This window comes from Papaver somniferum, chromosome 11 (assembly GCF_003573695.1).
Source record: "Papaver somniferum cultivar HN1 chromosome 11, ASM357369v1, whole genome shotgun sequence".
NCBI classification, from domain to species: Eukaryota; Viridiplantae; Streptophyta; class Magnoliopsida; order Ranunculales; family Papaveraceae; genus Papaver; species Papaver somniferum.
The window spans coordinates 54,588,405-54,614,391 of NC_039368.1; the positions used below are offsets into that span (position 1 = coordinate 54,588,405).

The window sequence follows — 25,987 nt, forward strand, 5'->3', positions numbered from 1 at the left end:
GAGAAGCCATATATTCTCAACCTTAAAATAGGACTTAAATCTTACCTCGGATTCCAACACTAGCAGAGGATGTTGGATTCCGATAGTTCCGATCAGAAACGTTTGAATAACTCTACTCTTATGAACATTAAAATTGGTGTACATTGTGCCATCTATCAAAATTAGGGTTTGCTAGACTACATATCTCTCCTGTAGAACAAATTAAGCATTCTATCGATATAAGTATTTCAAGGTGGTTAATTTGTAATCAAAGGATCAACCGATCTGTACTATTAGTTTCAGCTTTAGCACACTAACATCAATAACTGCTAACCACCAAATCACATCGCATTAGTTTGAAGAGCAAATCCTCGGTAAATAGCATAAAACCGAAACACATCGCATTAGTTGGAAAGGCAAATTCTCGACAAATAGCATAAAACTATATGTGGCCGTTTAGGAAGATATCTATAATGACAATGTGACAAGTATTTTACGAAAATAACTACAATTGAAATGCCATAAGTAATACGTTATAGATTTTGATTTTAAGAAAAAAAATAATATTTATCTTTAGTATTACCTAAATTAGCCTTTTAGATACTAAGTACTTAACTAGAATCAGGGTTAACTGGTTACGCGGTTGTAAGGATTCCATAATTTCTGTTTGGCAATAAAGAACAAAGACTAAGCCACTCATTGAGAATGCGACCATCTTAGAGTTAGACTAGTCAACTAGATTGACCGGCGAAAAGAGGAGTCAACTACATACTAACCTGTTAGCAAAGTATTCAAAGCACTAGTTTCCTGCAAAGGTTTCAACAATTATTACAAAATGGAGTGGGTTTACAACGAGGAAAGACGATAATTATGATCGTCATTTTCTTAGCAGCCAAGTTTTGGAATTTGGATGACCAAAAAAAACATCAATATCAAGTTCTATCCCGAAGGACCTAAACAAATGATTCTATCCTAAACAAATGAAAATTAGGTCATATATAACTAAAAAGTCATAATCCGTAGATAGGGCTGCACAACGGGTAGGGTGGGTAGGATATGGCCTATACCCGCCACCCTACCCGTTTATTGACGGTTAAGAAAATCTTTACCCGTCACCCTACCCGCCAAATAGTGGATAGGGTAGGATACGATTAAAAAACTGGCGGGTAGGGTAGGGTTGGTGGGTATGGGTAGGGTATGTGCACCCCTAGTAGGAATTGCTCGAAAACCAGTAGGGTAGGATAATTTCGAGCTTTACCCGTCATCCTACCCGTTTATTGGCGGTTAAGAAAATCTTCACCCGCCACCCTACCCGCCAAATAGTGGATAGGGTAGGATACGGTTAAAAAACTGGCGGGTAGGATAGGGTTGGCGGGTATGGGTAGCGTATGTGCACCCCTATCCGCAGCTAGTGTCAATTGCGGACAATTCGTTAATCAGTTTTTACATCTTTCATATTCGCTGAAACAACTAGATAAAGGAGAGAAAGCAAAATCGTCCGTTTCCTGAAAAAAATATAATCCAAATTCTATCCACTACTTGTTCATATATGAAAAGGTCAAATTCATGCCATGCTCTTCGAGATATATACAACTTACCGTCAGCATGAAAGTTGATAGGAGCGGAAAAACCAGTATCGCGACAGAGGAATATATCAGAAAATGGCGAATGATCAAATGACAAGTGGCTTCATAGATGGTGGAGGGCTTGTAGTGTGATGTGAACGTAAAACAGTGAATCATTTTCGTGATTGCAATTAAAATAACAGCCTCATGCAGGATGCAGCAGTCCACTACCAAAATAAGTGATTTAGGATCCAATATCCTTTAGCGAGTCCCTTACTTTCTTCAAAGTCTAGAACTTTTCTTTCTCTAAAACTATTCTTTTCTGAATGCTAATATTAAAAGTCGAGAGTAATAATATAATGATGAGATCGAATGAGAAAGGCAAGAAAAGGGTAGTCCGCATGCAATGTTTGTAGCCCTAAAAGCACCCACCTTGTTCAAAAGACAACATGATTCGGTCCTCCTTTGGAGCAAATCTACCACACCCTAATCAACATGTTCATTTAGACATGTAATCTTCTTCCTCTTTATATATATATATAAGCAAAAGTTTTGTAATGTCATCAGTAATGCTTCATTTGGATTCTTAATCAAATGAAACATTGTAGAGATGATTAACACTTTTGTTTTTAACACTGAATCCCAGGAACACATCTTCCTGCATTGTAAGATAGCTCATAGGATTTGGTCTTCGGTGTTATCAAAAGAGGGTTGGTCTTGGTCAATTCCAAAAAATATGCAGATGCTTGCTCTAGGCTGGAACCAAGTTCATTTCACCACTGCAGGAAAATTTCTCTGAGATCTAATTCCAGCAGCAGTAATCTATACCATTTGATCAGAACGTAACAGGCGCATCTTTGAGATGAACTACAACTTCAAGACAGACTCCGATCTTTGTATAGAAGCAAAGTCATTGATCCTTGCTTGGGCGAGTGCTTCAGGACAACGTATCCAGAATTTCTCTAGCACCATTTTTAATAACTGGGATGTTCTTTTCATGTAATTTAATTGTTTTTATTTTCTGTTTTTCTACCGCCGGTAGATCTTCGTTGTACTTCCTTTTCTCTTAATACATCTTCTCTTCTTATAACAAAAAAACACTTTTGTTTTTAATACTTCACATCTTTTTCGGTATCATTTTTATTGAAAGAAAACTTCAGAGTAATCACGTGAGTATGGATGATTACGCTCTTTAAATTTGATTCACATGCCAAGAGTGGCATGAATCAAACTAGTCAACGCAGGCGTTGAATTTTGCTTAACCCACGTATGGCATTACATCAGCGAGGTATCTCCAGTGGCCTAGATTTCAGAGGCTAATGGTGGAGAAGACGTCTGTGGAGTAGTTTCTTGGGCGGTTTTTCTCGGGCAATGGGGGTTAAAGTCTTGGACCTGACGTGACTAAATAGTAGTCGAAACTTTCGACCATCATTCGACCCAACGTTTCCAACAGTACCCTTCCAGTGCTCCCGCATGTTACCTGTAGGATTTTTCTTTGCTTCTGTTCATCCACGATACAGAACAGAAATCATCACTTTACGAGCGAGTTAACAAAGCTATGATCACGAGAAGATGACTATAGAGATAAAGTCCAAGTGAGATTAGCAGAATCAATGATGAGATGTGATAACTGGGTCAACAACAAACAAATATGGCAGTGAGCACGGAACGGATATATAAACTGTATAGTAGCATCATTTGTAATTATGAAGACATGAGTAGTGGTAGCAATAATTCGTAAAAATTTAAGTGGGACTTGAAGGGGTAATATTGACCAAACATAGACATACGAGAGCCACGAGATTGGAATGGTAGAGATAATATCATGATGGTGGTGATGATGACGAGAATAATGATCATGATGATGTGGGTGTGGTTAAATTAATAGTAATTATTACGACATTTATTATTTATTCATAATTGTTTGTGCGAAGGGGAGAGAGGTGACTTGGGATATACGCATGTCTAGTCTTCTCTCAATCTCGTGTAGTTACAATCTTCTCGTGTGGTCAATCATAACCTTTGGCTCTAGCAATCAACAATCACCCCATTCTTCCTCCTCTCACTTTTTTCTTCTCTCTTTGGATTGATATCAATCTCTTTTTCTTTGATTTTGTCAGTCATGCTCTTTCTTTTTCTTCATCGTCATCATTGGTTCAACTGTTTGAATTGGAGTACCAACTACCAGCGGAAAAGCACATCATACATGCTCGCTGTGTAATTAGCTAGTAAAGCTCTTAGCTTGTCACCGTAGATAACTTGTTACTTTCCGCACCAAGATTTTTTTGATTTTTTTTTTGTTGTTGTTTCCTTTTGATATAGGCTTGGGCATGTCTTCGAGCAGACCCATTCCACTAAATCTGTCCATCTGAACTTGTTCAGCCCATAGAAGAAAGAATCTCGTTTTTTATTATAATTGTTCTAGTCACAAAAATGTGGAATTCAAGTGAGGAAGCCAAATCTTCACCTCGTAAAATTAAGAAAATGTACATCAATTACAATGGAAATCTAGATATGGCTGATTATTTGGGTTATGAGAATGATTTTATGTATATTCAAACTCAGCTTCCGCTTCAACCTCCATCCCAAATTCAAGATGATGATTTTAATTAACCAAATCCTAAAGATGAATACATGGATGAGGAACCTAATGTTGATATACATGTATACTTCAAAATGATGTTTAGTGTCCTTTCTGTAGTTGAATTCTTAAAAATAAATAAATATATATTTACAAGTTCGGCACATCACAAAGAGGTTAGGTTTGTAATTGATGGCCGAACTAAGTTGAGAAAAACAGTTCGACTTATAGATTGAACCCCAATGTATGCCACATATATGAACAATTCGGCTAACTGAAAACAGTTCGACTTATAGATTGAACCCCAATGTATGCCACGCAAATGAACAATTCAGCTAATTCGAAACACATTAATTGTTAGTCGAATAGAGAACTTGTAAATTTCACGCCAAAAAACAAGTTATAAATTCGACTAATAATAGGTGTATTCTGATCAGTCGAATATCTTTTATGGTTCCTTTCCACTTGTTGTAGAGATGTTTTGCTCTTCCACTGTCATCAGTTTTTTGCAATTAAGTTTCTTCTTTATGTTCATCAACATCTCATTTCCCGCCGCAACCCATTTTCATTTAAAATCCAAAAACGAGTAACAATATACTTTCATATTTTATAACAAGTCGAAGAGTATAAATTGAAGGAATCACTTACCATAATCTCAAATGCCTTTGAAATATCTTGGCTAAATGGACTTCTTCTTCTTCATCGCCACTTCCTTTAGCTTTGCTCTTTTACCCTCTACACAATCTTTACTTTTTTCTATTAATAATTAGGAGATGAGAAATTTGCCTATACCAATCCATGTACGAAGTTTGTCGCACAAAATAACTAAGCCAACCAAACTTTATTAGTTGGCTTCCAAGTTTTTCCGGTGATCAAGGTTAGGTTTGGGATCATATTTGGAAATCCATTAAAAAGTGTTTCTCTTGGTTCCTTTTGAACCCTTTGCCACCAAAATAATCTTTTCATTAACCACTGGGACCGTTTGAATGGTTCCTAATTGACGGAATACTCGACGTGGATCATATATTTCAGAACCATCGGGATAAAACAATGGCCCATAATACATCCTACTGGAAGATCTGCATCTTGGATAACTCCATATTCTTATATGGATCAAATACGACGTTATGGAAATCCAAATAGTCTAATTTCTCTCTCAAATTTATTAACACCTCTTCTTTATTCCTTTTTTTAGTGTCCTTGAACTCTTATTTGGTTGTAGTAGGCAGTATATCAATCCAATTCTCTGTTTTTGTGGCCAATTCCTGGAAATTATCATATTCATACCTGCAACAATATTATAAGATATTAACAAATTATTACTGTAAAAGATGAATTCACAAAGGTAATGATGAGTCGAACCCGAAGAATTGCATATTACGTACATTTTGTAGTATGTGCAGCTTGTATGATAATAAAAGAAAAAAACAAATCATCCGAACCTGACATATTTGGTCTCTAGAATATTATTCGAATGGGTGTTGTAAATGTAATTATCAAACAAATTGCATATTATGACGTGAGGAATTATGAAGTTGGGCTTATATTAAATTTTCCAGAATAAACGAACCTAGCATTAATACTAGAAAAAATATGCATAAATATGCATAATTTTAGCTTCTAACAAAATAAATAAACAATAAATAGATGCCTATGATAGAGATTTACCTGAACCCGAGTCAAATTGTCTCAGATGTTTGTACTTGTTAACCTATAGGCTTTCACAAGATTTTCGAGTAGGTAAGATAGGGCAGCGGTTCCCTAAGAGTATTTTTAACGGTTTTAAGATCCCTTAACAATCGGATATATTGAGCATTCACTTTGTTTCTAATAAGGTCGAGAAAGATAGTCATGCCAAGAGTATACAACAAATATGCATTGCGGTTTGCTTGACTTTGTCCTCGTTCATCACCAACTCCCCCTTTTGTAACTTTCCCCTTCGTTTGCTCAAAATCCCTTTTCAAAGTATTATAATTGAACTTCCTGAACTAACATGAACATCACACTTCACCTCTTTAGCGGAACAACAAAATCTAATTCGGTCTTAGAACCACTCTAACCAAGAGTTTCTTTGGCCAATTTGTGCAGCTCTTCCCAAGCCATTTCGTAAACCCAGTATCCACGCTTTATATTGTCACTATAAGGTTTGTATTCTTCTTCGCATCATCAGGAGTGATTGTCATCTCGCCGAAGGGGATATGAAATATGTAAATCTCTGGAAAAAATATCTAACAAAAGGCGGAGGCTGTCACTCTATCACATTACATATGTCCATGGTTAATCAAATGCCATCACCCGTAGGCTTGTACTAAAGCCCTCAAGAATTTCTTTGAACGAATCTCAATGTGCAACCCTCTAATGACTTAATATCGGGGCCGTATATTTTTTATCAGGAGTACCTTTGATTCTTTTTACCCAAGACTCTTTGTAACCAATCAAAACCTTTCCTCAATCTTTCGAAATACCATGTTTTTTTTTCCCGAGCAGGTTTTACGCTATCATCACGAGGATTATGATGACCTGTAGTCCGAGGTATGTCAAGTTTTTTTATTTTATTTTCGGGGTTGTTATTTTTGTGGTTCTTCTTCTTCTTCGTCTTCGTCTTCATTATCATATCGTCCTCCTCCTCCCTGTACTTATCCTCCTCATGATTCTTCTTCTTTAATGCTGATGAGCAAGCTATAGCCTATTTAGAGGCTAAAAATCCAAATGTCATAATTTAGCTCAAGTTGGGTCTACTTTGATAGAAAACAGCCCAACGATCAAGACATACCACTTTGTCACATGGTTTTCCTAATTAAGCCAAATTTCATCATTTGGGGCTTCAAAAAGCCATTTTTGGCATTTTAAAAAAATTCCTGTTTTACAAATTGTTAGGAGTCTGGTTGTGTCATCCTTTTTGGCACACAGTTTCTTTTTGATTCATTCATGAAGGAGATGCCCACTAAGTATGGTATGACGCAACGCGATTTGGCGTTATGGCAGAACAATAAAATCAAACAACTCAAGATTACTTGCTGGCTATCCCAATTGAAGGGCTTGGTCAAAAGCTTGGAGCTCGACAATTTAATGCCATTCTTGGGTGTGCCTTTGTTTGTTAAGGATAGCCTTTGTTGTGGGAATAAGATGGATGAATTTGGTGAACACGCTGTACATTGCTCACACGAAGTTGGCCTTAAATTCCGACATGACCTTGTGCGCGATACCTTGGCAGATATGTGTTTCCGTGTTAGGGTACATGCCAAAACCGAGGTTTCATTGGGTTTTCTGGCACGTGATGGGGGTGAAGATAGACCTGCAGATATCCTCGTTCATAACTGGGATGGAGGACGCGACACATGCTTTGATGTAACCGGTATTTCACCTTTCCCTGGCAATGGGGTGCAGAAATTTGCACCCGGTGAGGCTATTTCCCGTGATGTGGAACGCAGGCGTAATAAATATCTTGATGTTTGTTCCTCTCGTGCATATAGCTTTGGCACTTTGGATTTCGCGACATTTGGAGAGCTTGGGGAGGAGACTATTGTTTTCTTGAAACGGCTTAAGAATTATTTATCTAAGCATGATTCTAATTTCAAAGTAGGCAAATTTTTGTTTCATAGGTTAAGTGTTGCGATTCAGAGGGGGATTGGAGCATAGATTGTTGCTCGGCTTCCAACCGTTACCCTTGCCTCTGAAAACTAAAACTTTTTGGTTGTTTTTTTATTCATTTTTTTTTAAGTTTTTAAGAAAAAATCTGCCAAAAATAATAAATTTCGAGTTTGAGTCGGTATCCTCTCTAGTTGGACAACTAAGGGCTTCTTCCAAGTCTATTTAAGAGTCTTCTAGTTATTATAGTTCGACAATTGATTGATTAACAAAATTTATTTTTATTGAAATTGTTCAAGTTTAATTATGAATTTTATTTATAGTCGGGAAACTGAGGAATAAATTATTATCTTTGTTCAGCTGTCCTATGAATAATTCGAGTTTTGAACAAGCTATCCAATTTTTTTGTTCAATAATATACGCTGCCTTAGTTTAGGTACCAGAACAAAGTCGATTTCAGTATTGATAATATGCCTCCAAGACTACAAATCGGTTGTGGACGAGATTGAGGTCTAGGAGGTGTTTCAGAAGATTTTAATGCATGAAGAGAACAATTAAAGGCAGATGTCGAAGGTATATTGATTGGACGTAAAATTCTGCACGAAGGAGGAGAAGTGAGTAATGACAAATCTTTTGCTAATAGAATAATCCGACAAGAAGGTTCTGATTGCGGGAAGGCAGGAATAAAAGTAAAGATTTCAAAATTTTATGGTGGTTCAGAACCGGAATAATTTTTTTTCTTGTTTGAATACGGTTTAGGAAGTGTTGGAATTTAAAGTTGTACCAGATAATAAATGAGTTTCAAGGATAGCAACTATGTTCCTTGGGAGAGCTAATTCATGGTGGAAACAACACAATTTACAACACGGTCGTAAGGGAAATGAGAAGTTAGTCTCTCATGGGAGAAATCAAAGAAACACATGAAAGATGAATTTTTGCCGCATAACCATATTGGCATGATGTACTAGAAGATGCAAAACCTACAAAAATGAGCACGCTCTAACGATGAGTACACCAAGGATTTTTACCGACTACTTATTCTTAATGATCTGTCGGAGTCAGGTGCGCAAATAACCTCTCATTGTGTAGGCGGTTTCCCTTAACAATATCAGGACACCCTCAACATATTTGTCTGTATTTGTATTTCGGATGCACATTATATATCAAGGCAGATAGGAAAATAAGCGGGAGTAGAAGCTCGAATTGGGGTATCAATGTGGCATCATTTTCATTAAATAATGTAGTCCTTAAACACCAGGTATAACTAGTAAATCTAATTTTGTGCCTAAACCAAATAAAACCCCAGTTACTTTTGGAGGCCGAGATCATAAGTATGGAGAATCTTGACACAAAGGCAGTGACTGTCATAAAGGAAAACGGGTGAATAAGGTGTTGCTCACTGAAGAATATAATGACGATGATGGTAAACATATCTTTGATGATTCTCTTGAAGATTATGAACCCGCTGATGAAGTTTTTACTGGATATTAAGGAGTAAACTTTATGGTGAAAATAAGTTTCCTTGCTCCACGTCAAGAACATAAGGACATATGATTGCGAACCAATATATTCCAGTTAACTTGCGCGATATAAGGAAAGGTTTGTCATCTAGTTGTTGGTTGTAGCAGGTGCGAGAATCTGGTTGATGAAGAGGTTGTGAAAAGATTCGAGATGAAAACCAAGGCACATCCACATACTTTCAAGCTTTCCTGGCTTAAGAAAAGAAAAGAGGTAAAAGTAAACAAACGTTGTTTCATTTCTTTTTCAATTTGTAACAAATATAAGTATAAAGTATGGTGTGATGTTACTAATATGAATAATTGTCAGTTGTTACTGGATCGTCCATGAAAGTTTGACAGGAAAATTAGTCATGATGGTTGTAATAATACATATAGCTTTTTATATAATAATGTACGATAATACTTGTACCCAGTAAATAAATTGTTCCTAAACTATCTACTAGAGAAGCTATCAACTCTTATTGTTCAAGAAGTTTGAAGATAAGATAGAAGATGCAGGTGAATCATATATGTTGATTGGTAAATAAGAATGTACTGAATGTAGTATCCCCATTGTAGCTCAACTTTTAATTGAATAATTTGTGGACGTATTTCCTAATGAATTGCCTACTGAATTATCAACACTCCGGGATATTCAATATCATTGATCTAGCTCCTGGATCAAGCTTTCCAAACATAGCGCATTACGTAATGAGTCATAAAGAGCATAAAGAAATCCGTCGCCGAGTAGAAAAATTATTACAAAAGGGATTGATCCGACAGAGTCTCAGTTAGTGTACAATATCGGCCTTACTGATCCCGGAGAAAAATGGTACGTAGAGGATGTATGTTGATAGTCGTGTTATCAATAAAATCGCAGTCAAATTTCATTTTCTTATTCCAAGGTTGGATGATTTGTTAGAGCAGTTGAGTGGAGCGAAGGTGTTCAACAGGTTAGACTTGAGAAGTGGATATCATCAGATAAGGGTTCGTGAAGACGATGAGTGGAAGACTACTTTATAAAACTCGATAGAGTTTATATGAATGGATGGTTATACGATCAGTTTGACAAATGCACCAAGTACATCCATATGTACCATGAACCAAGTACTCAAACCTTTTATCGGTACTTTTATGTTTGTGTGTTTGATGATAGTCTCATTTATAGTGCTTATATGGACTTGCATGTTCAACATATTCGAGAAGTGTATTCATATAACAAAACAAAGTACTAGAATGAATTTGAAAGGATTAATCGACGATAAATAAGATCATAATCAACGATATTTTTCATTTGAAAATGATGAAATATAGAGTAGGAGAAATGAATTGATCATTAGATTGATGATGAAGGAGAAGGAAAGAAATTAATAAGGTTTTGATCTAAAACCCAAAAGGGGTGGTTTTGGTTATTATTAGGAGAAGGGTAATTAGGTAACTTTACACACATTAGACACCCCTTAACCCTCTATTATTGTTGGGAACAAAATGGGTATACCCCAATTAATCTGGGTATATCCCAATCAAGCCAGGATAATTATAATGCTAAAATAGGTTTTGTTATTTTGTCACGCATAGAAATTTTTTTGCAGCCATTAGGAAGTGTTCCTTCATGACAGATCATGTTTCGTTTATCGGTTATGTTGTGACCAAAAACGGGATCAAAGTAGACGAGTCAAGAGTTGAAGCTGAAAATTGGACTAAACCTGCTACTTTGCATGAGGTAAGAAGTTTTTATGGATTTGCTTCTTTTTATCGATGTTTTATTCCCCATTTCAGTATCGTTACGTCCTTAATCATTGAATGATGAAAGGAGGAATGTTTTTGTGGTCTGACGAAGCTGATGAAGCCTTTGAAGCTGTCAAAACAAAGCTGATTACTGCATTGCTGTTAGTGCTACCTGATTTCAGCTAGCCATTTGAATTACACTGTGACAAATCGAAGGTGGGTAAATTTTTTTTGAGTCAAGCAGGACCACTAGTAGCTTATTTTGGTGAAAAGCTGAATGGAGATAAGCTCAACGATAGTACGTATGAGGTGAAGTTCTATCTATAGTTAGTGGCTTCATCATCTTATTCGTAACGAGTTTGTAATATTTTGTGATCATGATTCTTTGAAGAACATCAACAATCAAGAAAAGTTTTTTTTTTTATACATGGTAAGCGAGCTGGTTATCTACAAGATTTCACTTTTATGATGAAACATAAGGTTGGATCGCAGAATCAAGTTATTGATGCCTTAAGTCTCATGAGCCCGTTGCTCAATACTATGAGAATTGAGGTATTGGATTTCAATTCATATTATGATCTTATTCAATCTGATCCATATTTCGTGGATATTGTAAATGTTTTCAATACAAGAGCGAGAAGTGACTGCCATATGCATGATGGTTTAATATGTAAGAGAAATCATTTATGCATTCCATATTCTAGTCCCAGGTTAAAGATTTTCAAATAGTTACATGACGAAGGACATATGGGAGGAGATAAAATATTTGGAATTCTTTCCAAGTCGTATTACTGGCTTATAATGAGATGTGAGGTTGGAAGATTTGTGGATAGATGTAGAATTTGTCAAATATCGAAGGGAAAAGCATCTAATGCAGGTTTGTATATCCGTTCAACCTTGAACAGATTTGAGTATGGATTCCATTCTGGGTTTACCTCGTACTCGGAGGGGACATGATTCAGTATTTGAAGTTTTCAACCATTTTTCAAAGATGACGCATTTTATTTCTTGTAAGAAGACTACTAATACGCTGAAGGTAGCTAAATTTTTCTCACATGACGTTTATTGTCTGCATGGATTTCCTAGATGAAAGAGTATATCAGATTTTATCGGTGATACACAATTAACTTTATGTTACTTAAAGATTTAATGGAAGGCATTTATAATGTAAAAACATCAGTTAAACTAGTTTCACTTCATAACCTAACATCCCAAACATAGAATTTTTATGAGAAGAAAAATTGAAAGAAAAAAAGGACAAAAAATCACTATTAATAAATACATTTGTGTCCTTACCTATATTATAGGTCGATATTGTGACTGGTATATCGGTAAAATATGACCGATACAATCGATATAATCGTAATATTCATGTCTCACCGATACTTTGCATATCGTCTAGGTAAAATGCGATACACGATACATTCCGATATTATCATCCCGTGCGACCGTTATTAACTACATTGCACAAGACTCCTTAGTTATTTCTGGAAGACTTTATGGAAGTTAGCTAATATGAGGCTTAACTTCAGTAGCATATATCATCCTCAAAGTGATGGACAAATTAAAATTTGTGAATCGTTCATTGGGTCATAGACTACGTTGTCCGGCCGGAGAAAACTTGAAGAGTTGGGATCGGAAACTCTGTCAAGCTGAGTTTGCATTTAATCGTTTAGTAAATTGTAGTCTGTGTATGATTTCTTTCGAGGTTGTTTATGGATACAACCTGAAAAATCGGGGGTCTAACAACCACACTCAATATTTCGTTCAGTAATCTGAATAGACAAACTCCAATATACTTTCAAGAGAATCAACTGGACAGTCATACTCAATCTATAGAAAATTATATCAAAGAGTTTTATATCTCTATCTCTCGATTCAATCTGCAATCAGCAAATAGGAATTTGCGATCCCGATTGAATAAGATAAATAACTTGAACGGTACCAAATACCAATGTTCAAGTGTCAATCAATTTATATCAACAACCAAAGGTTGGATTATCTAATTGATTGATCTTAAAGCACAACCTGTGATATTTCTATTATATAACAAAATAGAATGCAGAAAAGAAATAGCACAGACACCAGAATTTTGTTAACGAGGAAAACGACAAATGCAGAAAAACCCCGGGACCTAGTCTAACTTTGAACACCACACTGTATTAAGACGCTACGGACACTAGCCTACTACCAATGAACTTCAGACTGGAATGTAGTTAAACCCTAATCAATCTCACACTGATTCAAGGTACAGTCGTGCTCCTTACGTATCTGATCCTAGAGGGATATTACACACTTGATTCCCTTAGTTGATCTCACCCACAACCAAGAGTTGCTACAAACCAAAGTCGAAGACTTGATAAACAAATCTGTCTCACACAGAAAATTCTATTGGAATAGATAAATCTGTCTCCCACAGAAATACCTACGAGTTTTGTTCCGTCTTTTGATAAATCAAGGTGCGCAGGAACCAATTGATATACCGGACTTATATTCCCGAAGAACATCCTAGTATTATCAATAACCTCACAATAATCTTAATCGTATGGTAGCGAAACAAGATATTCTGGAATCACAAACAATGAGACGAAGATGTTTGCGACTACTTTTTATCTTGCCTATCGGAGAATCAATCTCGATCAAATCTTAGAGAAGATAGTACTCAATACGATAGAACAGGGAAAGATCTAAACACACAACTACAGATAAAATAGTTGGATCTGGCTTCACAATCCCAGTGAAGTATTTAAGTCGTTAACCTACAAGGTTTCGTGAAAAACCTAAGGTTAAAGGAGAATCTACTCTAGCTTATGAAACTATTATCATACATGAGGTGTGGGGAATAGGTTTCCCAGTTGCTAGAGTTCTCCTTTATATAGTTTTCAAATCAGGGTTTGCAATCTTAGTTACCTTGGTAACAAAGCATTCAATATTCACCGTTAGATGAAAACCTGATTAGATTCAAGCTAATATCTTTCAACCATTAGATCGAACTTAGATTGTTATACACAAATGAAATGTACCCTCATTTAGGTTTTAGTAACCGTACCTAAACATGTACACCATGTTGGCTCAACAGTAGTTAACCAAGGTTACCTATATGAACACTCTTATATCAACCTTATTCATCTTAACCATAAGTAATTCAAATGACTCAAATGAAACTAGTTAAAGAGTTGTTCAATTTCTATATTTTCATAGAAGTATACAAGAACACAATTGAAGCAAAATTGGTTTGATTCACTCAAATCAATTCATGAACATTATAGCCACGGTTTGCAAAGAATGCATTCCTTAATATATAAATGTATTAGTTCATGAGTCAACCGATCTTAGAACTTTAACCACTCAAGTATGCGTACGGGCCTAAGTAGCCGGTCTGAGTTTGGGTTCGCCAGTATGCGAACAGGTACGCATACTTAAGTACACTTCCAAAACCCAGCAGAAATTCCCGTACCTATACCTTACGCAAGTATGCGTACCGATATGTGTACTTGGTACACGTAATTTCACAACTACAAGTACGCATACGTGTATGCATACTTTAATTCCGGTCATGGATCACATACATGCAAGAATGCACACTATGTTCATAACCCAATGATGGTTAAGTATTCTAAACTCTATTTTGATCATTGAAACTTTCTTAGAGGATGACAATAGCCGTTTTCACACACTATTAGCATCAAAGCAATTTTCAAGTTATTGAAATAATCATAACGAAACATTCCAAGTCTACACGAAATGATTGCATCACGCAAACCATGTAAGATGTTACTCGACGATTTTCACATGACCATCTTTTGACTTTCGTCAAGAATATAAGATGAACTTGGATGAAACAAAAGCTTACCAACACATATTTCGAGAAATATGTAAGCGAGTTAAACTCAGGTCGAAATCGCAAATGTGTATAATCGACAACTATATAGTAATACGACTTTTGTCTCAATATAGAGATAGAGTAGAAATAGACTTTCCAAGTGATAGATGAGTTTTATTCTCCACATACCTTTTGTTGATGAAGTTCCACAAGCTCTCTTTAATAGTTCTCCGTCTTCAATTGATGAATGTCGTGAGGTCTAATGCTCAACTACACAATCCATCCTAGTCCGAGACATCACTATAAGTAGACTAGAAATCAAGACTTATAGTTTTGATCACTAACATTGACAAATAAGCTTGAGATAGCAACGCTTGCGAGTTCAGCCGAGCAGTGCTCTAACACAACCCACGGGCACTAATATATTTAGCACATATTCTTGATCTGAAGAGAACTGAAGCTATATCTGAAGAGTGTATCCAATAATCGCAACAGGTTCACAAGTTGGTTGAAGAGTAGCTATTTCGAGCAAATGAGAAGTATAAGAAGGATGCGGATATATAGCGTAGGGATGTGAATTTTGAAGTAAGGGATTTTGTGTGGGAAATATTAATAAGGTTCGTTTCTCTGTGGGTGAGTATAACAAATCGAGGGCACATAAGATAGGTTCGTTGAAAATTATTGCCAATAACCCAAATGCTTATAAGTTGAAGCTTCCTCGCCATATCCATACTTTTGATGTTTTTCATGTCAAACACTTAGTGCCATATCGTGGGGATAATTAAGATGATGAAGATTAGCAAAATTCGAGGTAGAATCTCTCTCAACCCCGGGAGAATGATGCAAATGAGAAAGTTTTAGCCTATTTGGAGGCTAAAAACCCGAGCGTCGTAATTTATCTCAAGAAGGGTATATCTTGATGGAAAACGGTCCAATAATCAAGACATGCCACTTCGTTGCATGGTTTTAAGAATTTAGTCAAATTTCAGGAGTTCGAAAAGTCGTTTTTGCAGTTTTAGGAAAGTTTCATTTTTGCTAATACTTTTTCATTAAGAGTCCATTTGAGTCGCCGTTTGGTGGAATGTAGTTTCTTTTCATAAGTACTTTCATTATCCAGGAAAATCTCAAATTTTCTAAAAATAAAAAAATTCGAGTATGAGTCGGTTTTGGGTTATTTTCATCCTCGTACAAGTTAGGGTTTTTCCCCAAGCCTATTTAGGAGTCTTGTAGTTATTATTGTTAAGCAGTTAATTGATTAACAAAATTTAATGTTATTGAGCTTGCTCAAGTTTAATTCTGATTTTTATTCATAGTCGGGAAACCGAGGTTTAATGATTATCTCTATTAGTCATTATTCCTAGGAATAATTCGAGGTCTAAACAAACTATCCCCTTTCTTTCTTTTCAATAATATCAGCTGCATTATTCTTCCTCTCCCTTTTCCTCCACCTCTTCATCTCTTTGTATCTCTGGTGATGGTTCACTAATTACAACCGCAGGTAAAAGCGTCATTTTTGTCAGTTCCCTGTTACCTGCTTTCTAGTTTTTGTTGTTGCCTCCTCGAGGATTGGGATTTTAGAAGTAGAATGAGTTACCTTCATGTTCTTCCTTTTACGTTTATTTTTGTTCCTAAGACAAAATATAAAACTTAATTAGTACTTCAAACAAAAAATATTCAGACATAAATGATAAAATATTTTCCCTTAAAAGATATGTAGGGATGAAAATTATAATAGTATCAAAAAGTTCGTTGTCCCAAAATAACAATTTAACGTTATAACTTTCAGTGTATTACTATCAATACAGAAATCGGCTATTGTTTGAAAAAATATTAACAACTGAACTTTATAACTTGTGCAAAATGCTAGCAACAAAGAAATGTTCGACTATTGTTTGGAAAAATTATCAACTGGACTTCACAACTTATGTGAATTCTGAATGAAAACCATAAAGTTCGGATATTGTTTAGAAACGAATTATCAGTCGAACTTTTCATCAGCACCTTCAAAATGAAGAACGAAGAATAGTTCGGCGGATAGTTCTTTTCAATTAACATCCGAACTTCACTCTATAACTGCCCAATAGCAAGAAAATAAGAGATAAGTTTTTGGGAGATACCTTCTAATGTACATCTGCGGAGTTGTTTTTTTATTCGATTGAACTTCTGCTTCAAATTTTGTTTCAACTCCTTCTCATTTTTGTTCTTCAATTCGCAGATTAGAATTAGGATTAAAATGCATACCTTTAGCAGGAACCTTTTTTCCTTTTGAGAATTGGTTGACTTATATTAAAAAAAACAGCTATTTGATTAAAAGCTCATTAGAGTTTGCCCTGGACAGGGGTGGCCTCCAATAAGCTCCGAAATCACCAACTTCAAACGAAAAACATAATAAGTAGATGTAAAGACCTCGGAAAAAATTGGACTTACACATGTTGCCTCATTAAAACCTTGACAAGGAAAACCCACTGTGGTAGAACCCTAACCAAGGAAAGAATACAACTGTCCAAAAAATATGACAAAATTAAAACTACATATCCTTCAGAATCATAGGAATTTCTCGTTCTCCATCGGTGCCCAATGAGTTGTCTTCTATGGTTGGCAATATGTATGTCGCCACAAGTAAATTGTGGCAGTTGAGCGTCCTCACTCATGATAAAACTATCAATGTATGGTCCTGAGCCTTTTTATTAATATCAAGACTAATAGAAATGTCTTGATGGCTTGTACATGATAAGAAATTCGTCCTCTTGGAGATTGTGAATGGCAGTCGTTTTATAATTGTGTTAACCGAGGATCAAAGTTTTACAAAGCCACTATTAACAGTCACCGAGAAAAAAAATTGAATTCGATGATTTTGGGGATAAGACCGGTTAGAAACGGAAAAAAGGAAATAATGAAACTGATATTTCGGTATTAATGGAAAATATGGCATCTAAGTAATTTAACTACTCCTCCTCCTCCTCTCTCTCATTCCTTCTTCTCCAACAAAACCATCAAGAACAATCCTTCTCTGCTCAAATCTAGTCCATTTTTGGAGTAGATCTGAGCAGATTTCTTCATTATTCCTTGTTTTCTAGGTTAGCTAAAAATTTAGTGTAGTTTTTATTATGTTTCCTACTTATCTACACCATTATGGTGGTTTTATCTACTCTTTTGAGGTTTATCTTCGCTTTAATGGCGATTCTTGGTTATTGTGTTGGGTTATAAGATCAATAGTGATGCTCTCCATGTTCTCCAATGAAGAAATCTCCATCTTGGTTGTCTCCGGCGACGAAATCTTCATCGGAATCTTCATCATCAACTTATCCTACGACGGAATCTCCATAGGTGGTGTTTTTGACGACGGAAGCTTCATCACTAGTTATAAGAGATTTGAGCAATTCACTCCTACTTTGGGAGCACATCTTTCTATAGATGAGAAACAAACTAAATGGTTGGAAGTTAATTCCGAGAGAATCCATCCTTTTTCCGATTTAATCGGATCTTATTCATACTTGTATTTGTCTTACTCCGGTAATCATTCTCTTTCTCTTGTCGGATTTCTCGATATTGTACGTATGTTCTTATTACTTTGTATTCTCTTATTTTCGATCTTAAACTTATTGTAACCTCGAATTTTCATTAATGAAAAGGTTCCTTGTTTTACAAAAAAAACAAAAAGAAAGTAACTACCCATTTTAAACTCCTTATCGCCCCGCACTAGCCAGGTCATCCATCACTCATAAATAGCACCTCAACTTCAAGGGTTTTCCCAAAAAAAAAAGAAACAAAAAAAAAAAAAAAAAAAAACAGAAAGAAGATTCAAGGTATGGCGACTCTCTTTCGCCGTATTTATTCATAATGGCGGCTGCAATTTTCACCAAGTTTATGACAAGAACGATGAAACTTAACATGTTTAAAGGTTTCCCTATCAAAATCGTGGTGGTTGTGTCACGTACGTAATCTTCAGATGATACATTTGTAGATACTGAGTGTTGCGCAAACCAAAATTCTATAACAGAGACGAAAAGAGTTAGCAAGACTCGATCAACTACAACTAATAAATTTATTCCGTCGTCTCTCCAAGGGATATCGACAGAAATGTTTCGTCTATGAAGCTCAACAGGTCATGAAGTATCACTACAATGTTCTCTCGATCTCATGTATATTTTACGCAAACAGAAAACTCATTTCGACATTCCAAACTGTAATCTATCAGGTCATTCATACTTCGGAAAAGTAATAACCAAGAAAGCAAAGCAGAGAAAATCCAGATAAAAACGAACCCACTACATATTTTCTCAGTATTCTTCACCAGGAATAAACTTGAGCAAATGAATGTTCTTGGAAAAACAAAATATAATAATAAGAATCTAGATCAATAAAATTTAGAACACTGCACATTACATTAATAAGCTATGTAAGCACTGTTTGGATGGAAAACGAAACACTGCTATTCATATGGCCATGTAAGCCATATTTTCTCAGCTCTTACAAACCACTAATATGCCATATGGAAGCTCAATATGCTAGAAGGCAGAGCATGTTGCTTAATGTGGTTATTAAGTGGAAACAACAACATCAGCACTGGACTAGAAACTATTGACAGTAAGCGTCTCTGTTAAGTAATCGAAAGATTAGCATTGACAAGAAGATGATGATGACCTACGGACGAAGTCTACAACATGTATTTGCAACTGTCCTAGGAGTGGATGACAGAATATGAGAAGGTTCCAGGGAAAGGAAAACATATAGCCCTTTGAACGGATTCATTCTTATTTTTGTTTGAAATGAACCAAAAGTTTGCCAGCGCCAACCCCTGGATTCAATTGGTCTAAAACTTCTAAGCAAGAAAATCGCTATCAGTTTAAATACCGTAACGATGTCCCCATAAATACCTTAAAGATGCCCATGGAAACTAAATGAGGCCAAAAATATTTGTAAGTGAAACACCAATGGTTCAATGAATAAGTGCATTACTGAAAGAGAAAAGAAACATTACATATGAAAGTTGCAGGGAAATGTACAAGACTCACCCATCATTTGATAACCAATAGTGCTAAGCAAAGAACATGAACAAGCTGTTGATAGGCACTTTAACAGAGCAGAAAAAGATGATAATCAGTATACGGAAACATAAACTCTGAAATACATGGCTGATCGAAGAGAAATATTCCCATATGAGATGTTGGAACTCACATGACTTCTCGCTAACATGTAGGTTAATCCACCTTAATTTGAAGCAATAAATAATAGCGATAGTTGGAAGTAATCTTAGGTTCATAGCAGTTTGATCTGCTCCTTCTTTATGCACGAACATTTTCACTGGCCACACATGAAGCCTTTGAAGCATCAGATAAGACTCTGGGCAATACCAAATCAATCACTGCGGCCGCATCCACTATCTGTACTTTGAGGAAGAAATACCAAAAAGGAAATCCTTATTCCCCGTTAGACAGTGGATCAGTTTAATCTTCTCCTTCTTATTGCACGAAAAAGTTCGGTGTCCACAATTGATGCCCTTGAAGCATCAGAAGAAGACACCGGCACTACCAAATCAATCTCTGCATCCCCACCCCCTCTCTGTACTACTGAGGAAGAAATGCTTGAAAGAGAACTCCAATTCTCCAAAGGTGGAGAACGAGCATGGTGCCTTCTCATGTGCTGATTAAGAAGAAATGAATGAAACACCCTCTCATGAGAACTTAATGCTGATGAAAGACGAACAACTGAAGCAGCCGTCTGCGAATGCCGCGAGGGAGGTGATAGAGGAGGTCTAGGATTGGTACCCTCGGCCTCAGAGCTAACCACATCTACAACATCGTCCTGTGCTTCCAAAAGACTTTGTTCTAAAAGTATATTCCTTCTATAACCTTCTCGGTGAATGCCACCTGATGCAAGAATCTGATTAGCAAGAAAATCAGCTCTATCGATCAATTCAAGAGAACCACCAACATCTTGTGGAGGTGTTCTACCCCTTGCAACATCAAATCTCCGACCAATTCTCTGAATCATTTCCTCAATTTGAAAAGAAGAAGAAACAGCTCTTTGAATACTCTGTCTAAAGCTTTCGACACGTCGAGCTTGAGGCCTAGGAGGAACACCCACTTTCTGTTTCATCTTTGAATCTTCTACATTATTTCCACGTCCATAAATTGGGGTTATATTGGCATCAGTGAGTTCTGTCTGACACACAGGGCATAATTTAACCTTAGAATAAACATGAAGCCACTGATACAAACATGGCCAACAAAACAAATGACCGCAAAAGGTAATAACTGGCTCATTCGCCATTCCGAAACATATATTACAATCAAAGAAACTCATTTCATCCTCATTATTCTTCTCCTTATCCTCATCCTTATTCAATTCATTACCCAAAAGATCAACAGCAAGACCTTTCCCTGCTTTACTGCTCTCAGCTGTTCTCTCATCAGTGTCAGTAACACCTAAACTTCCTTCACCAACTTGAGACACTCTCTCACTAGCAGAACTAGGGTTTACAATGAAATCCAATGAAAAATTTCTAGTTTCAGAAGAAGTAATACTTGGTCTTCTCCTTCTCCATCGATTCCTAGGTCTAGGAGATACTCCTTGGATTGGATTATGTCCACCTCTTAATGAGTAATACAAATTATCTTCAAGTTCAGCTGGTAATCCAAATGTATCAAGATTTAGATCAAAATCTGTCGAATTTTCTCTTTCATTATTCTCCATTTGACTAATGAATATCCCCAAACAAACCCTAAATGAAAAGAATTTCCAGTACAAAAAAAGAAAACTCAATCAATACCCAAAAATGAAACACCTTTTTTGTTTATTTATTCAAAATCTGTAATCAAGTAATGGAAAACCGGAAAAAATGAAATCAAAATGAAAAACTTACCTGAAAAATGATCCGTCGGGTGTAGATTTGGGATCAAATTTAGGGTTTCATTAGTATTGGTTTGTTTTCTCACCACCACCACCACCACCACCACCACCACCATATATCATGTTTTAGATTCTTTTGGATATTTATTGTATGGGAATTTCTTTTCAATGGCAGGTGTCTTTTAACTTAAAAAGATCTCCTTGTTTTGTTTAGTTTAGCAGAGCTGCTGCTTATTATTCAGTCTCTCTCTCTCTTTATTTTTTACTTTTATTATTTTTCTTTCATGATGTGAATCAGTACACTGCCACGTGGATACAAAATGTCCGTGACACGTTACAGAAAAATTGTTGGTTGCCATCAGTTAAATTTTGCAGGGCATTTAACGTGGGTGAAGCAACAGCACTATTAACTTAAAACTTTAGGCCTATTCCGATGCACAACGTTAAAAAACCCTGTATGACATAGCAGTTGTCATGACAAACGAGTTGCGTCATTATAGAAAAGCAACCGAGCGATATTATTAATATCGTTGACGGTAAAGACTATATTGCTAGATATATTCATTATATCGCTCGATATTAATTATATTGTCAAGAGTCGGATTAGTACTGTCAACTGCAGCACCTACAGATACCCCACCACTCCGCTCATTCCCTTTCACACCTTCCCTTTCTTCTCTTCTTTTTCTTAAACAATTTTTTTTTTCAGTTACTACTGAAACAAATATGAGTGAGAACAGAAAAAGAAACAGAAAACTCAAAGAATCTACTAGCACTCTAGCCAGTGGATTAAGTTATGTTGTGGATAAAGAATATGAGTTTCAAAATGTTAGACAACTATCCGGTGATGGTACACTCTCTCTGCACATATTTAACCATGTGGAGCGAGTTAATTCTGTCAATCTAAAAGGTGGGTGGTCTAAGTGGATCCGTACGATGTTCCAGTTACTTCCCCAGTTGTTCAAGAGAGAGTCTGAAGATATCCTTGATGGAATTTATATCAGATACAACCTAGAAACCATAAGACTCAAATAATTCAATTTATATTGGACCGATGGTGGAAGACTACAAGTACGTTCTTTTTTAAATATTTTGAATGTGGTAAGTTAGTTTTTCTTGTAATTAAATTTTTAGATTATTTTATAAAATTAAACAAACTCTAATTAATAATATGTTGTTAAATAGGAGTTATACCGTTATATTTTTACATGTTAACGGGACTTCCATGTGAAGGAAACTTACTTCCATTTAACAGACTAAATTGGTTATCAGAAGATAGATGGAAGGAAAGATTTCCTTTATACTCAGATTATTAGAAAGAAATAATGCATATACACAAATAAAAGCATATGGATTAAAAGTGGCTAGATTTTTTTTTAAAACAACGTTATGCTAGGACAATGAATGAGTTGAGGTTAGATAACGAACCATATTTCTCGAACGTCTGTTTGTGTTGTGGACAATAGACCAATGTCTATTTCCAAATGCTAGCTCAGTACGGTGTTAACTGGTTTTCTCGAAGCATTAGAAGATTTAAAGCAAGCACAACATATGACTGGGGGTCTCAAATGTTATCAGAACTTTACATAGCCATCGGTAATTGCTCGATGTCTACCAAAGATAGCTTTAATGCTTTTTGGGGAATCTTGGAGGTAAGAACCAATATTTTCACAATATTTATGCCTTATTTTTGCATGGTAAATGCACTAACCAACAATGTTATTATTTTCAGTATTGGTGTGGTATAAATATTTCCACCTTTATAAACCTGTCTTCTCGATACCACCAATGTTTTCCCGGTCATACTGAAGTACGATGCGAAAAATTGGAAAAAATACAGATTGAAGATGGTCAACATACTGTCATTGTTCATAGGATCCAACAGTTATGTAGAATAAGCCTTAACCTTGTTTCCATGCCGCATGAAGTAATCCCTGAGTTCACATAAGGAGAAGCCCAGAGTAGATGGTGAAATTTGGATAAGGGGCAAAAATGTCATGTGAAGACCATAGGACAAAACTCAACTCTCACGGAAGAGATTCATCCCTTAGTCCTCAAGGCACCCATAACCACGATTTATAGTATACGTTCCCGCTAGTCACATCCTCGACGAGATACTGCTGCTCACGTAGGTTCTGAGCATAAAACGTCCCCGCTGACTTATGAACAAGTACAACCATAATTTCAGCATGTCTTCGCGAGACACCGCTGGTTGTGATGCCATGATTCCTAGTATACATTATCAAAGAGATACTACTGGTCATGTAGGCTCTATAGATGCGTAAAAACGTCCCCTACAGACTTATAACCCAGAGCAAAGACATGCATCTCTTCTGTAAGCATGACTCACCCTATTTGAGATCAAGGACTGATTCCTAGTACACCATCTCGAGATACATTGGTCATGTATGTTAGAGCATAGCTCGGTTGAACTCACCAAACGTTGGTATGTCATATTTGGTTGTCATATTTTAGTGTGTCAAAACTCATCTAAAGTCGCTTGATTGTAAACTAGAGTCAACTTCGTTTAGGTTGGACTAGAAAGTCTAGGAATGTTGACACATAAAAGTATTACTCCGAAGACCTGAAGAATGTGAAGAAGAAGCGAACTACAACGACAACATCATCATTCATCTTGAGGTTAGTAATATTGACTTGGACTGTTTCATTCCTAACGTATCTTTCAAGTCGTGCTACATTGAAAACATAACTGCGAAGCTGTATATATTGTGCATATATATAATACTCCAGTGATGTGACATGGTCATATCTGTATGATCATAGTATTAGGGAATTAGACTACGAAGTATAACGCTTATCTTTTGAACTTCTTAGATATGACATCGACATAATCTTGTATATACTGTTATGATTATGTGAATGAGTTATGGTGAAGATTTCATCCTAGGAAACAATGTTTTACATTTGGTTAAAGGAAGTACATTCATGAACTTGTTTTATGAATCGAAAGGGAAGTCGTTAGGCTTACTGGTACGGCTATTCATTGCAAATTTTTGGATTGTCAATATGTGTGAGATGGTAGAACCGATCGTAACTCTGTTATGTATCTTGGTACAATAATCACAAGTGCCTGACTTATGATTTGATATTCTTAGAAAATTATTGTCAGATAAAACTCAAGAGGCAAAGTCTGAGAAAGAGAAACTAGTTGACATTCCTAATCAACCAAAGTTGTCAGACGTTAACAAAGGAAAAGGTATTTTGCTCTCAAAATCTTTTGGCAATATGTTGAGTTCTTTATGTGAAAAATATAGTCACTCTGCAAACTTATATTAGAATCCCCAAAAAAATAAATTCATCAAGGCACTTCGTAAGGGCATAAAATAGTTGAAGGCTAATGAGTTTATTAGATCCGGAAAAGAAGTTGCAGACTCTTGCAATAACAAGAGAAAGAAAGAACACATAGAAACACACCTTATTGTGTTCATAAATCATCCTAAGAATGTTTTTGTTACTCGTGGTGAGAATAATTCTCACCTCAACACACTCTGATTGTGTTGAAAAATACATACTCACTTGTTTCCCAAAAATTCTTTTGTGAGGAGGCATAAAATCTGGGCAGAATTTGTAAGTCTGTTCTTTTAGTAGGTAACAATAATCTCATGATATATATCTTTTACCTTTGGGATAAATACATTCGGTTTCCATAAACCAAATTATATCACCCCTTGATTCTCTCCTAACTTAAATTATATATATTATTCTTGTCCGAAAGAAGACTATCTTGCTTTAATGGAGAAATCGGTGAAAGAAGGATCATCTCTAGATGATTTGGCACTATGTGCATCGGTTATGACTGAAACTCAAGATTTCCTACAAACTGATAGTCTTTAAGATTCGCTGAGAAAACAGATTCTTACTATTAGAAGTTGTATTAGGCATCATGAGCTAATGATAAAGGATTCAAAAGAAGTACTTGCTGATCTTCTTTCTCAATTGTTCGAGATGAACAAACTCTTTTTTGGAAAGGGAAGTGCTCGGAAGAATTTGAATCCAGAATTCGAAAGCGATCTTCACAAGATACACGATTAGAAAAGAAAAATAGACATCATTTTTTTTTTCAATTATTGTATAAGGCCTATTTTTGAATAAAACTATTATTTATTTATAATTTTTCTTGTGATAGTTACTGATTACATAGCCTGTGAATCAATGTTTATATTTTTTCAATGTGTATTCGGTTTATGGGATGTATGATTTCCGTTTTCAATAACCTTAATATTCGATCTCATATGATGTAACCCTTATGGTTAGTGTCAAAAGACGAGGATTAAGTTCTAGCCCATGTTGATAGGCTTTATCAAAGGATCATTAGGTGTTCCGATTGAAACTCATATGTGAAAAGTCATAA

At 35.9% G+C, this 25,987-nt stretch overlaps 1 protein-coding gene across 1 annotated transcript; it reads right to left on the reverse strand.

Annotated features, from left to right (window-relative positions):
• Positions 1-19,665: 19,665 nt before the first annotated feature.
• LOC113322675 lies at positions 19,666-21,836 on the reverse strand. The gene is made up of 2 exons (XM_026570814.1): positions 21,629-21,836; positions 19,666-21,487 (listed from the first exon to the last, which is right to left on the reverse strand). The coding sequence occupies exon 2, from the start codon at positions 21,457-21,459 to the stop codon at positions 20,206-20,208; it is 1,254 nt and encodes a 417-aa protein (XP_026426599.1). The 5' UTR covers positions 21,460-21,487; positions 21,629-21,836; the 3' UTR covers positions 19,666-20,205.
• Positions 21,837-25,987: the final 4,151 nt, after the last annotated feature.

What these genes read in the sequence shown, in the direction of transcription:
- LOC113322675 (XM_026570814.1), bottom strand. Translation starts at nt 21,459, where the DNA reads ATGGAGAATAATGAAAGAGAAAATTCGACAGATTTTGATCTAAATCTT.